Genomic DNA, 14,289 nt, shown 5'->3' on the forward strand with positions numbered 1-14,289 from the left:
TATGTGGTGTCGCTAAGACGCCCGACTGTGGCATTGCTTTTGTTTTATTTATAAGCCCTTTATGTGGTGTCGCTAAGACGCCCGACTGTGGCATTGCTTTTATTTTAACTATAAGCCCTTTATGTGGTGTCGCTCAGACGACCGACTGTGGCATTGCTTTTATTTTAACTATAAGCCCTTTATGTGGTGTCGCTAAGACGCCCGACTGAGGCATTTATATCTGCTCCGTCATTACATAATTGTTGTTACTTATTAATAACCTACATGCATGCATCAAGGATTTCATTTTTATGACTGACGTTGTGATCATAGAATATTTTTAAGGCATGATTATCGGTTGTTATATATAATATACCTGTGTTCTTAATGTTTGCGAGTACATTCAAAAGTACTCACTGGCTTGTCCCTGGCTATTGTCTTGGCCAGATTTCTCGCGTGGAGTGGAACGTTGCGACGACAGCCCCGGAGACTAAGCAATGACGATAGCAGCCCCGCGAAGATAGGAGTTAACCTGGTCAGCTGTTCCCGTGGGAAATGGAGTCCCATAGACACTGATGTTTCCACAAACCGCTTCCGCCATCAACCACTAGAAACCATTTGTTGTACTCACAGACCAGAATGGTCTTGTACCACATATTTTGTATATTGCTTGGAATTTCTGTATCAAGTTGGTGCCTCATCAGCTAACAGTAATCCTGGGGCTCGTGAGCACGACGGCCATTTTCTGGAATTTATTAACCGGAAAATCGGTCGCCACACTTATCTGGCTCGACTGAAGGCGGAGATGACCCGAGTGGACGTTGAGCTCTGGCCTCGGGCGGAACTTTCTCAAGACCTCGAGTCGCTGATGACTCGACTTAATCAGATTCCCGGCCGAGTGCAAGAGTGGAAGAAGTCCTCTGCTCGTTGTGGTGCTGATGTCGCCTTGTCATTGGTTCGAGTGCACTGCAAGGAGGCTAAGGAAGACAAGCTGACTGCCCTCAAGGTAGTGAATACTAAGAAGCATTCCTTCGAGTCTTTCATGGACACCTTCCTCGAGGCAGCCACTCGTATTGCCAACAGCATCGACCTCGACAGCTTCTGCGATCCTGCCAGTCCTTCTCCCGCCGAGTGACTGAAAAACATTATGCACCACTTTTATTTGCCTCAGAATGCCGAGTTATTTTGTATTCGTTAAAACTCCTTCGGGCCTGATGCTCGAGTACTTTAATTGGCGGTTAGGAATCTTTGGATTTATCTTCGAACATGTTGCTCTTATCTTCGATTGAAATCCGTTCTTCTCTTAGATTGGTTTTTGTTCATTCGATGCGGCTTCTGAAGAAGAATCAGCAGTCGACCAGTTGGACGAGCCTTGAGTAGCATTAATCAGCTCATCAGCAAGGCACTCAACAATGATCTTGACGTTCCTGCCATCAGCAAGGCGCACAATCTCGTCCTTCTTATTGACGGTGTAGCCCCCCCCCCCCGGGGGGGGGGGAGAGCCAGTCGACTGGTTGGACGAGCTTTGAGTAGCATTGATCAGCTCATCAGCGAGGCATTCAACAATGGTCTTGACGTTCCTGAAAGTGGCTCGCCTTGGCAACACGCTCAATCTTGTCCTTCTTCTTGATGGTGCAACTCTGGTGTCGGAGTAATTGGACACGGATACCCCGAAGACGGCAAGACAATTATTCAAGACATCGGGGCTAGCAAAGCCCCTCAGTCTGACTGCCCGGCCGCTCCTGCCGGATCCCCGTCTGACTGCTCTGCCCGGCCGGCTGCCGGCTGCCGACTGCGCCAACCAGCCGGCTGCCGACTGCGCCATCCAGCCGGCTGCCGACCGCAGCCCGACCCAACACCGATGAGACACCGACGAGACAGATGTACCCGAGCACTATTCATGTGTCATCTCAGCCATCATGTATAGTGTCACTTGTCCCCTGGCACTATTTATGAAGTGACCCAAGGGACAAGGATGACACCCACTATCGTGGAATTGTCACGGCAAATGTCCTTAGTGTCAGGACTTAGTCGCGAGGCCAGCGCATATATGTGGTAGCTTGGGAGGGGTTGAGCGGAATCGAGAAACACAACACAAGACAGGGATTTAGACAGCTTCGGGCCGCGGAAACATCATCCGGTAAAAACCCTACATGCTGTTTGAGGCTAGGTCTCATTATCATCACGAGGGAGTCGCCGTAAACCGGCTCTCCTCTTTGTATCTAGCCCTAAGATTGTTTCTTCTTGCTTGTAGCTCGTCCCTCTTTGGGGAGCCCTACCCCTCCTTATATATGTTGAAGAGGCGGGTTACATGTAGAGTCCAACTCGGAATTAAGACTTAACTATTCTAACTTATCTTCATGGGCTTGTTAACATCTTGGGCTTCATAACATCTCGGGCTTCATAACCCCTGACAACCCAGTTATCACTGTTTGCCGGTTTAATATTGTCTGCTGGTTTAACATTGTCTGCCGGTTTAACATTGTCTGCTGGTTTAACATTGTCTGTCGGTTTACCACTAGCCGGTTTACCGTCTGTCTTAGCCATCTGTCTTGACTCTCTGTCTTAACTCTCCACCGGTTTACCATCCGCCGGTTTACCAAGTCCCAGCCGGTTTACAACTCCACCCGGGTCATACTGCGGGGTATATCCCCGACATTAGCCCCCAGTTTAATTTGGATTTATCCATGTTAAACTGATTCTGAGCATCTTTAAATCCTTGTCATTTCCTTCTAGAAAATCCGGGTCAATAGGCCCGCTTCATAATCAATTTGCTGACATTGGTTTGTCACAGAGAAATATTGTGAAGAATAACTTCTTTGACTCAGCTCCCAATGCTTAACAAAAATATTGGTCTTTGAAATACTCATCTGATCTTCAGCCGGTTTAAGAATGTAGAACTTTGCCGGTTTACAAATATTGATGGTACCGGATCATAACTGTTTGTTAACATCAGCTTTTGAAAATATACCTCTTATATGCCTATCACTTGTAGCCCTCAAATCTTAAGAAGGTAACGTAGTAACAACTTAAGATTTGCTTCAATATGAATGTCACAAGCTTGAAGAAATCCGGGTTATTCATCTCAATCACTAGTCAGAATTGAGTATTCCACATATGTAGCCCCCAAGTGCCGGGTTGTCATGCTTGCAACAACCTGGGACTTGATATATACTTCAATGAAAATAACATCATATGATATAACCCCCATCATGGGGCTTGAATCCACGCCCACAAGGTTAAGAGCCTTTTTCTTTACCAACTGAGCAATGTATCCTTCAATATAATGGATAAAAAGCTTTGTACCTTGAATTTTTGATAGGAGCAATTGGTAGCCCCCAAGGGCCGGCTCATTATAATGTGATGAGTCGGGTCTTCAATAATATGAGCAAAAAATGACTTTGCATTAGCCCCCAAGTGTCATAGTGCATGCTTGCAGCGACATGAGACTTGCATATTTGATGTAATCTCAACTTAAATAATGTAGCCCCCAAGTACCGGGTTGTAAGCCTGTAGCAACTCGGGACTATGCCTTCAATTGTAGAGTAAATCATATCCTATTGACAATATGATAGCCATTGCGCTAAAGCGACTTTGAAAACCTTAACCATAATACTGGTTATTGATAACCATAATAGAAATCCAGCCATGTTGGCTATTTGAAGATTTGAATAATATAATCCAATGATTTATGAGCGCATGATTCCAATGGCACAATCCAAATATATGATGGCGACTTATAGTCGAAACCAGACCGGGTTGATAGTCTCCGGATTATGATTTAATCGTGTTCCGTCAATCTGTAACTGACAGTTGAACCGGATTTAATAATGTTGGTTGAAAACGCAACAAAAAAAATATTTTATCAAAAGAAAAACAGAAAGCAAAGGCAAAGATAAAACCATTGCAAATGTGGCTTTGAGCCGATCAAGTGGCATTACCATGGTCGGACAAGACCATGCCCCCAAAAAGGCGTAGCTATGGTTCAAGTCAGCCAGGTCCCCAAATGATGCATTGGCATTACGCCGATCAAGAGGTGTAGCGATGGTTCGGGTTCGACCAAAGCCCCCAAGTGATGTTGTGGCACTAGGCCGATCAAGAGGCGTGACTATGGTTCAGACATGACCAAGTCCCCAAGTGATGCTGTGGCTTTTCGCCGATCAAGAGGTGTGACTATGGTTCGGATACGACGAAGCCCACAAGTGATGCCGTGGCATTGCGCCGATCAAGAGGTGTGACTATGGTTCAGATACGACCAAGCCCCCAAGTGATCAATAATATGATAAGCCAATAAGGCAGGATACCCATGTTTGAACCGCGCATCATGGCAGCAGGTCCTTTTTGGCACCCTTTAACTTTTTGCAAGAGACAAATCCTTCTTGAACCGGACGTTAAACCGGATACTGAGAGCTTCAAAGCTTTGTGGGAGACATCTTTCCCTTGAACCGGATTTTAAACCGGAATCTTCATTTTCAGCCGGAAATTTTCTGACGACCTTTAAAGTCGAACTTGCGAGAAGTTAATTCCTTTTTGAACCGGACATTTTTAAACCGGATATTGAGAGCGTCAGAGCTTTGCAAGAGATAGCTTCCTCTTAAACCGGATTTGAACCAGATACTAATGGCTTCAGTGTTGTGTGGGAGACGGGATTTCCCTTAAACCGGACTATAAACCGGAGGCATCACTGTGAGCCGGAATATTTCTGACGGCCTTTAAATTTTCATTAATATAACAGTAGCCTCCGGGACCGGGTTATCTTCCCTCCAATGATCCGGAGTTCTTGAGCCTGCTGAAACTGGCAAGAGTTGTTGAGTCATGTAATTGTAGCCTCCGAGTCTTAAGATGACTCAAGGAGTTGTCTTGAGATTCTCCGTTCTTGACCATAGTAGAAGGTGTATATCATTGGCATTGATAACGCGATGTGAATCCATAAAATGTTGAGGTGACTGCGGCGGGTTATAAATAACCCCGTATGATCCATGTCAGCAACTCGGCCAATGGCTCATCGCAGCTGGTTGTTGATGTTTAAACAAACTCCAGTGGTGTCCCGTATAAACGGGAGCTGATATCATTAATTGCTCCATATTTTGTTAGAATAAACCAGACCGCAGGGCGGCGGTCTACAAACATCCATTGGGCAGCTTGTATGAGCGGGTGCGACCCTGATATACCGATATGGATTTGGTCTGTAAGGGCAGCAGCTTGGGTGCTTCTATTGAGTGGCATGGCAAGGACAAATTTCCGCGATATAATCGTCATTTGGAAATAAATAATTGCCCTGCATACAAAAAAGATACAGACCAAAGTAATTGTTTTTTTGACGAAAACAATATTGCACTAATAAAATAGATTTAGACGGATATCACCTGATTTGTCCGGATGTCGAACTAGCTGTCATGATGAGACGGCTATAAAGATGAATCGGCCGGCAAAATAAAACAGCAACAACAGTGGGTAAACTGCTGTTGTAAGCCGGCCGACAGAGTAAGACAGCTTGAACTGAACTTGATTTATCTCCATTCCCTTAACAGCTCCAGACCTCAAACACGTCTGTCCTCCCACTGGGCATTTTTTAGCAGTCATCCGTGAGAACCTCCTTTCTTTTCGTTTGTCTAAATATAATAATAAGCCCATAGTAGTTCTTGCCGTAAGACAACAAATTTCACAAGGGTATCCATTAGTTGATCCGGCGCATTTGAGGCAAACCGGACTGTACGCCTTATCTGTCTTGGTAATTCTTGGATGTACGTCAACTAGTGCTGATGATCCTCAACAGATATTTCGTTGATCTGGGACTATTTTGCCTTATACACCGAACAATAGCAGTAGTGAGAGGAGCGCCCATGAGATATTTTTCTGAATATACGCCCTCATGTGTATGAAAACTCTGCACCACAACCGAACACTGAAATCTGCGCTGACTTGGCGATCTTTATTGTTTCAGTAGGAAGCTTGCTCGCGGAAAAAGTAGGCCGGTTTAGCAGCGCCTCGCGTAGGCCAGGGCGGCTCTGCACCGCAGGAGCCCGCAGTGACTCGGAAGCGGGGCCGGGCCCTCCGATCGGAGGCCGACACGGCATAAACGAGCAGGCCGTCGTGAAGCGAGGGCGTCTTGTGGTGAGGCCGTGACCACGCGTTCCCGAGGCGTCGCGGCAGACCATACGGCGGAGGCGGCTTATGGCAGAGATAACAATGAACCGGCCGCGGCGTGGTATAGCTTTTGGCAGATGTGACCGGAGGAGGAGTTTTGATGTGGCTTAGGCCGGTCCTGAGGTCCTGAAGGCAGAGTCTGGTGAGGCAGCTTGGCGATGAAGCGGGTCGGCGACTCGACAGAAAAATGGTGGCCGAGCACCGGCTTGGCGAAACACCGGCCCGGCGGATCTGCGGCTGAGCGGCTTCGGATGCGTCGGCGGGTTGCTGCAGCAGTTAGCAGGGACGAAGCGAGCACCGCGATGGTGACCGTAGGTGGCGACTCGAAGTGAGACGGCAGACGGCTCACAACAGAAGCAAGGCCAGCTCGAGACTGCAGTGGTGAGCTTGCGCGAACGATGGAGGCGGGTCAGACGGCCGCCGGTTTAAAACGAGTGAGATGGCTCGGAGCCGCGAGCTCAGGCGGCTCGGAAGCAGCGCCAGGCTGGGGTGGCTTGGCGTTGACTTGCCATTGAGGAGGTGGCTCGTCGGCGGCTTGTGGCTGTAACAGCATCAGGGTGAGGCCGCAGGGCGGTAAACCGGCGCGAGCAGACGACAGCGAGGGCAGCAGCTGACTGCAGTGGTGAACCGGCGCGCCGGCGAGGGCGGATCGGGTGTGACCGGACGGCTCGGGGCCGGCGATTCAACAGCGGCCATTCGGTGTATTGTGAATTGGAGGCGGCTTGTGGCTCGGAAGCGAGCCTCAGCAAAGGCGGGTCAACTAGCAGATGCATGGCGACTCATGTAGGCAGAGGCGGCTCCACTGCAGCGGTAACTCGCGGCGATTTAAGATGATAGATAGCTGGTAGAGGAACCAACAGCCTAGGTGGCGTGAATCGGCAAGGCTCGGTTAGGCCGATCAGATGACGGTTCAAGATTAGGTGGCGGCTCTCGTCAGAAGAGATCGAGTTGCAGTAGTCAAGTGGCAGCTCTTGGCGGCGGGTTAAAATCATGGCGGATTGACAGAGCGGCACGGCGGGCGGGCCAAAGCTGGTTAGCGCGGCGGCTCTCGAACAGAGGTGGAGCGAGGCTGCCGGGCCATGAAGACATCCGGTCAACGGTGACCGATTTACCGGCAAGGTCGCAGGTGTCGGGACGGAGGCCGTGACCGGTTCTCTCTAGGTGGAAGTGGAGAGCGACGGGGAGAGTCCGCCATGAAAGTTGGAGAAGGAATAGACCACACCTGGGCCTTTCCATTACGTGTTAATTATATAGACAAGTATATGCAATCCTACCTAATCTTACCATAAATGGGAGATCACAAATATTCGATTCTCCTCGATTTAGGCGATTAGGATTATATCACGATCCCGTGATATATTAGTCTAACACTCCCCCGCAGTCACAACGGAAGGAGAGCGGACGTTGAGACTGGACCGAAAATCCAGAAACAACGGTGACGGGAGACCCTTCGTGAGGATGTCGGCGAACTGGCGAGACGACGGAACATGCAATACACGCCCCAGGGCAACACGATCACGAACGAAGTGGAGGTCGATCTCGATGTGCTTGGTGCGCTGATGCTGGACAGGGTTCGTCGACATGTAGACGGCACTGACGTTGTCACAAAAGACAATCGTGGCGGTCGGTGAAGGGCGATGGAGCTCGTGGAGAAGCTGTCGAATCCAGCTGGCCTCAGCTACGGCGTTGGCCACAGCTCGATATTCAGCTTCGGCACTAGAACGAGACACCGTATGCTGGCGTTTTGACGACCAAGAGACGAGGTTATCACCAAGAAATACGCAGAAGCCCGAGGTGGAACGACGAGTGTCAGGGCATCCAGCCCAGTCTGCGTCGGTGTAGGTGATCATGGAATCCGACGATGTAGAGTAGAGTTGGAGGCCATGAGAGAGTGTGCCCTTGATGTAGCGCAAGATACGCTTCATGGCCGCAAGGTGTTGTTCACGAGGATCATGCATGTGGAGGCAGACCTGCTGAACAGCATAGGCAATATCGGGGCGCGTGAAGGTGAGGTATTGCAATGCCCCAGCAAGACTCCGATACTCTGTCGGATCTGCCACAGGAGGGCCAGCGGTGGCGGCGAGCTTGGGTGACGTGTCAACCGGTGTCGTCGCGGACTTGCAGGCAGACATGCCGGCCTTGTCCAGAATCTCCGCGGCGTACTTGGCTTGCGAGAGATGCATGCCACAGGAGTCGCGGGTGACCGCAATGCCGAGAAAGTAGTGGAGACTGCCCATGTCCGTCATGGAAAACTCGGAGTGGAGGGAGGCTGTGATCCTGTCGAGAAGCCAGCTCGACGACGCGGTGAGCACAATGTCATCCACGTAGAGTAGGAGGAAGGCCGTGCCCGCCTCACACCGGAGAACAAACAATGAGGTGTCGGACTTCGCGCACGTGAAGCCGGTAGAGATGATGAAGGCCGCGAAGCGCTGGTACCATGCGCGGGGTGCCTGCTTGAGACCGTATAGGGAACGGTTCAAGCGACATACATGGTGAGGACGCGTAGAGTCGATGAAGCCGGTGGGTTGTCGACTGTAGACGACCTCGGAGAGAGTGCCATGAAGGAAGGCGTTCTTGACGTCGAGTTGGCGAGTCTCCCAATTGAGGGAGAGGGCGATGGAGAGAATAACCCGCACCGTCGCCGGTTTGACAACCGGGCTGAAGGTCTCATCGAAGTCAACACCTTGCTCCTGAGAGAAACCACGAAGCACCCAACGAGCTTTGTAGCGATCGAGAGAGCCATCCGGTTTGAGCTTGTGGCGAAAGACCCATTTACCGGAGACGACGTTCGCATTCTTGGGAGGAAGCACAAGATCCCAAGTATTGTTCATGTGGAGAGCGCCATACTCCACGTTCATGGCATCTAGCCAATTAGGGTCCTTGAGAGCAGCACGGACTGACGTGGGAACCGGAGAGTACCTGTTAACAGAAGTAACATGCAGGTTAAGCCGCTCGCGGGCGGCCACATGGATGCCAGAACGGCTGCGTGTGCGCATGGTATGCGAGGGTGCAGGCGAGGGCGCGCGTGTGCGTGACCGGCCACGCGTAGGTGGGGGTGCATCAGTGGCTACAGAGGCCGCCGGTGGCTCAGGAACAGCAGTAGGCTGCTCAGGCGCTGCTGCAGGCTGCTCAGGTGCAGACGCAACGAGACGAGCAGGAGAGTGTGGCATAGGAGGTATGACGATGGGTGGGAGGTCATCAAGAAAATCATAGGAGGCTGCAGGAGTTGGCTGCGAGGAGGCAAAGGGAAATGAGTTTTCGTCAAACACAACATGGCGAGAAATGATTACGCGGTGTGTGGCAAGGTCCATGCAACGGTATCCCTTGTGGTGAGAAGAGTAACCAAGAAAAATACAAGCGCTGGAACGAGGGGACAGTTTGTGTGCCATGGTGGATGCGGTATTGGGGTAGCATAGACAACCGAAAACGCGAAGGGATGAATAGGATGGATGGGTGTGATATAGTGCAAAATATGGGGAGGGTGCGTTGATGGTTTTTGTGGGTAGGCGATTGAGGACGTGAGTGGCTGTATGTAGGGCTTCGACCCAAAACTGTGGCGGTAAGCTGGCCTGAAATAGGAGAGAACGCACAATGTCATTAACCGTGCGGATGATACGTTCAGCTTTCCCGTTCTGTTGAGAGGTATATGGGCAGGAAAAACGAATGTGTATGCCGTGTGTGGCGGCAAGGGAGTGGAGCTTTTGGTTGTCGAACTCACGTCCATTGTCGCATTGGATGGACATAAGGGTCAGGTTGAACTGAGTATGCACAAATGCACGAAATGAAGAAAGCGTGGCATAAGCTTCAGATTTTTGGTGTAGAGGAAATGTCCACAAAAAATGTGTAAAATCATCAAGAATGACTAAGAAATATTTAATTCCTGAAATACTCAAAATCGGAGATGTCCAAAGATCACAATGAACTAGCTCGAAGGGCCGAGTCGTGCGACTAGAAGAAGAAGAAAATGGCAGCCGAACATGGCGCCCTAATTGACAAGCATGACAAAGAGAACTGTCTTTTATTTGTTTAGTACATGGAAGAGAAACATGCTGTATGAGGCGACGAAAAGCGTCGTGTCCTGGATGGCCAAGGCGACGGTGCCAAACGTCCGGAGTGTCGGTGACGATAGCGAAAGCACGGGGTGGCGGTGGCCGTGTGAATGGATAAAGCTCCCCCGTACTATTGCACCGAAGAATCTCGCGCCGGGTGGGAAGGTCCTTCACAGAAAAACCGAGAGGGTCAAACTCAACTGAACAATTATTATCAGTGGTTAATTGACGAACTGAAATCAGGTTTTGAATTATACGCGGTGAGACTAGAACATGGTGTAAATGAAGTGGACGATTTGGAAAAAGAGAAGGGAGAGTGGCATGGCCTGAAGTGGAGACAGGGAGAGTGGAGCCGTCTCCAACAACGATATGACGAAAAATAGGATGTGGGGATAGAGAGGAGAGAGTACCAGGGTCAGACGAGAGGTGAGCCGTGGCGCCTGTGTCCATGATCCACTCGTGAGGAGGGGGTTGCAGCGTCATGGTGTTGAATTGCTGCGCAAGAGCAGATGGGTCCCATGTCGGCGTAGGTGCTCGAGGCGCGGGAGCTGCACCATAGGAAGCTGCACCGTAGGGAGCGCCGCCAGACTGGTACGCCTGGCCATGGGCTACACCGTAGTCGTGGTAGAGGGACGTCGGCGTGGCCGGAGGCGCTGCCATGTAGGCATGAGCGCGAGGTGCGCCAGGGCGAGGCCCGAGGATGCCGCTGCCGGGCTGCTGCATGGGCCACATCTGGATAGCTCCAGTCCAGGGGTTGTAAGGCGTCGGCATGAGGTTGCCGGCGTTGCCGGAGCCACCGGACGGCTTCGAGCCGTAGCCACCATTGGGCTTTTTGCCCTTGTTCTTGCCGTAACCCGAGGCGCCATGATTAGGGTTTGCGGGTGGCCTCCATGGCTGGCCGCCGGCTGCACCCTGCGAGCCACCAGCGTGTCCAGGGTTGCCCTTGGCGGAGTAGAAGGCAGAGGCGGAGGAGTTGGTGGTGGAACGACGTGCCGCCTTCATCTCGTGGAGGAGGAGCATGTTCCGAAAGTTGAGGAAGGTCGGGAACGGCGTCAGGAGCGGGGCGATGTCAGCCACGCTGTCGAAGCGCTCGTGAAGGCCCTTGATGATGTTGGTGACGAGGTCGGTGTCGGAGACGGGAGAGCCGACCTCGGCGAGGGCGTCGGCCGCCGTCTTTTGCAGATGGAGATACTCGGTGACAGACCGGTCACCCTGCTTGATGCTGCGGAACTCCTCAGCGAGGTAGATCTCGCGCGTCTTCTTGTTGTCGTTGAAGAGCGCGTCGACGGCGGTCCAGACCGTGTAGGCGGTGGCGTCGGCCTTCATGACGAGATCGACGATGTCCAGCGCCATGGAGCCGTACAGCCAGCGTAGCACGGTAGCGTCGAGGCGAAGCCATGTGGGATCGGACGGGGCCGTCTCCGTGGTGAGGTGGTCCTCGAGGGCGTAGGTCGTCACAGCGATGTTGAAGAAGCAGCGCCACTTGGGGAAGGATGGCACCTTGAAGTCGAGGATGACTGGGACGAGAGAGCGGACGCTCTGGATGGCCGTGGCCTGCGCCCATAGGTGGGCGTTGGGGTGGACCTCCGCCTCGGTCGTGGTTTTCGGGTCGGACGGCGCCATGCAAGACGGTGGAGAAGAGAGGCCGGCGGCTGGAGCTGGAGTAAGGTAGAGGAAGAGCAGCGGAAACGATCAAGATCGATCGCAAACTGATACCATGAAAGTTGGAGAAGGAATAGACCACACCTGGGCCTTTCCATTACGTGTTAATTATATAGACAAGTATATGCAATCCTACCTAATCTTACCATAAATGGGAGATCACAAATATTCGATTCTCCTCGATTTAGGCGATTAGGATTATATCACGATCCCGTGATATATTAGTCTAACACGCCAGGCGGCGATTTGAACGGAGGCAGAAATGAGTCGGGGGCCACGGGTGAGCCGGCGTTGCAGCTTTAAGCGAGGCCGCAGTGGCCGAAGTACACGGAGGCATCAGCGAGGCCGGCGGAGGTGACTCGACGACCGGGTCGTCGTTGCTGGTGGCGCTGGCGGCTTGGTGCGTCGGCAGAGGCCGTCACTGCAGAACGGTGCGACGGTCGTGGTCGAATCGCAACAGTGGAGGTGTTGACTCGATGTGAGGTCAGACGCGTTGGCGGTTCACCGCGTAGGGGAGGCGGCCCAACGACGCCGGATTCAAGCAGAGCGTCATCGCAGCGGACGGCTTTAGGGCTGCTTAACTAAGGTCGGCGATTCAACGGCGGGTCAGAAGCATCCCTATGTTTGACTCGGTCTTGATGATGAACCGGTTTGTTTGAGCAGATAAACCGGCTATTGATCTTCTCGGGACTTGATAAACCAGATTCGACGGATCATGCTACCTTGGTAAGGCACAGAGAACATGCCAAACCCTCGTATCCTTCAAATCTCATTGGTTGTAGATCCGGTTTAATGGATATAACTCTGACGTAGACTTTTCCAAGCTGGTTCCATGGTCACTTGCTAACCGTACTTTCCATTGCCCAACGAGATCATTGCCATAATTAATATACCTTCGAACTGTTTCTTTCTGATTCGGCCGATCGTGAATTTCTCGATTCTTTGAAGAGCTCCCTTCAAGAACTCAACACCACCGTGCGCAGGCCCCACGGTGGGCGCCAACTGTCGTGGAATTGTCACGGCAAATGTCCTTAGTGTCAGGACTTAGTCGCGAGGCCAGCGCATCTATGTGGTAGCTTAAGAGGGGTTGAGCGGAATCGAGAAACACAACACAAGACAGGGATTTAGACAGCTTCGGGCCCGGGGAAACATCATCCGGTAAAAACCCTACATGCTGTTTGAGGCTAGATCTCATTATCATCACGAGGGAGTCGCCGTAAACCGGCTCTCCTCTTTGTATCTAGCTCTAAGATTGTTTCTTCTTGCTTGTAGCTCGTCCCTCTTTGGGAGCCCTACCCCTCCTTATATATGTTGAAGAGGCGGGTTACATGTAGAGTCCAACTCAGACTTAAGACTTAACTATTCTAACTTATCTTCATGGGCTTCTTAACATCTTGGGCTTCATAACATCTCAGGCTTCATAACCCCTGACAACCCAGTTATCACTGTTTGCCGGTTTAACATTGTCTGCCGGTTTAACATTGTCTGCCGGTTTACCACCAGCTGGTTTACCGTCTGTCTTAGCCATCTGTCTTGACTCTCTGTCTTAACTCTCCACCGGTTTACCATCCGCCGGTTTACCAAGTCCCAGCCGGTTTACAACTCCAGCCAGGTCATACCGTAGGGTATATCCCCGACACCCACCATGCCACTAGCAAGCTAGCTACCATACCTACATAGCTTACTTCCTAAACTACCCCCACACTATATAAGGCACACATCCATCCATCCAGGGGATGGACTCCCATGGGCACACACATGCTCACGCACACACCCATTCGGCCAAGTGCCATTCGGCCACTAGAGTACACATGTTCATCCGGCCATCCGCATATACAAAGTCAGATGCTTATGGCACTGACCAATGATACAGCTCTAGGAGCACTCTGTACTAAGATATGCCACATACACTCAGACATGCAGCAGTATGAGTATTATCTCTCCGGAGAGCTCCGAAGCTGGGTAAACCATCGCGTGCTACTCGCATACCCGCTCCTGGTCCTATCAGCAGCAGTCTTACCCTCACACTAAGCCCTTGTGGCATCTGTCGACTCGCAAGCCGCCCGTGAGAATACCACGACATCTGGAGTGAGGGTCGTGGTCGACCTGCACTTTGATAAGCCTCCGAGTGAAAAGATCAAATTTCACTCAGGAAGGTTTTTAAAACTTAGGCGAGTACTGGACTGCAGCTAAGCCCCCGAGTGGGAGGGTTGCTCACCACTTGGTAGGATTTTCCAAACTTAGGCGAGTACCGGACTGCAGCTAAGCCCCCGAGTGAGAGGATTGCTCACCACTCGGTAGGATTTTTCAAACTTAGGCGAGTACTGGACCGCAGCTAAGCCCCCGAGTGAGAGGATTGCTCACCACTCGGTAGGATTTTTGAAACTTAGGCGAGTACTGGACTGCAGCTAAGCCCCCGAGTGAGAAGATTGCTCACCACTCGGTAGGATTT

The 14,289-nt window shown here is 51.4% G+C and overlaps 1 protein-coding gene across 1 annotated transcript; it reads right to left on the reverse strand.

The window, feature by feature from the left end:
* Positions 1-9,766: 9,766 nt before the first annotated feature.
* Positions 9,767-12,017, reverse strand: LOC119306839. The gene is made up of 2 exons (XM_037582960.1): positions 10,586-12,017; positions 9,767-10,343 (listed from the first exon to the last, which is right to left on the reverse strand). The coding sequence occupies exons 1-2, from the start codon at positions 11,796-11,798 to the stop codon at positions 10,306-10,308; spliced, it is 1,251 nt and encodes a 416-aa protein (XP_037438857.1). The 5' UTR covers positions 11,799-12,017; the 3' UTR covers positions 9,767-10,305.
* Positions 12,018-14,289: the final 2,272 nt, after the last annotated feature.

This window comes from Triticum dicoccoides, chromosome 5B (genome assembly GCF_002162155.2).
Source record: "Triticum dicoccoides isolate Atlit2015 ecotype Zavitan chromosome 5B, WEW_v2.0, whole genome shotgun sequence".
Taxonomy (NCBI): Eukaryota; Viridiplantae; Streptophyta; class Magnoliopsida; order Poales; family Poaceae; genus Triticum; species Triticum dicoccoides.

Bases quoted from the DNA above. Each gene is read 5' to 3' on its own strand.
- LOC119306839 (XM_037582960.1), bottom strand. From the start codon at position 11,798: ATGGCGCCGTCCGACCCGAAAACCACGACCGAGGCGGAGGTCCACCCC. The intron at 10,344-10,585 runs GTACTCTCTCCT...TTTTCTGTGAAG, and splicing joins TCACCTCTCGTCTGACCCTG to GACCTTCCCACCCGGCGCGA.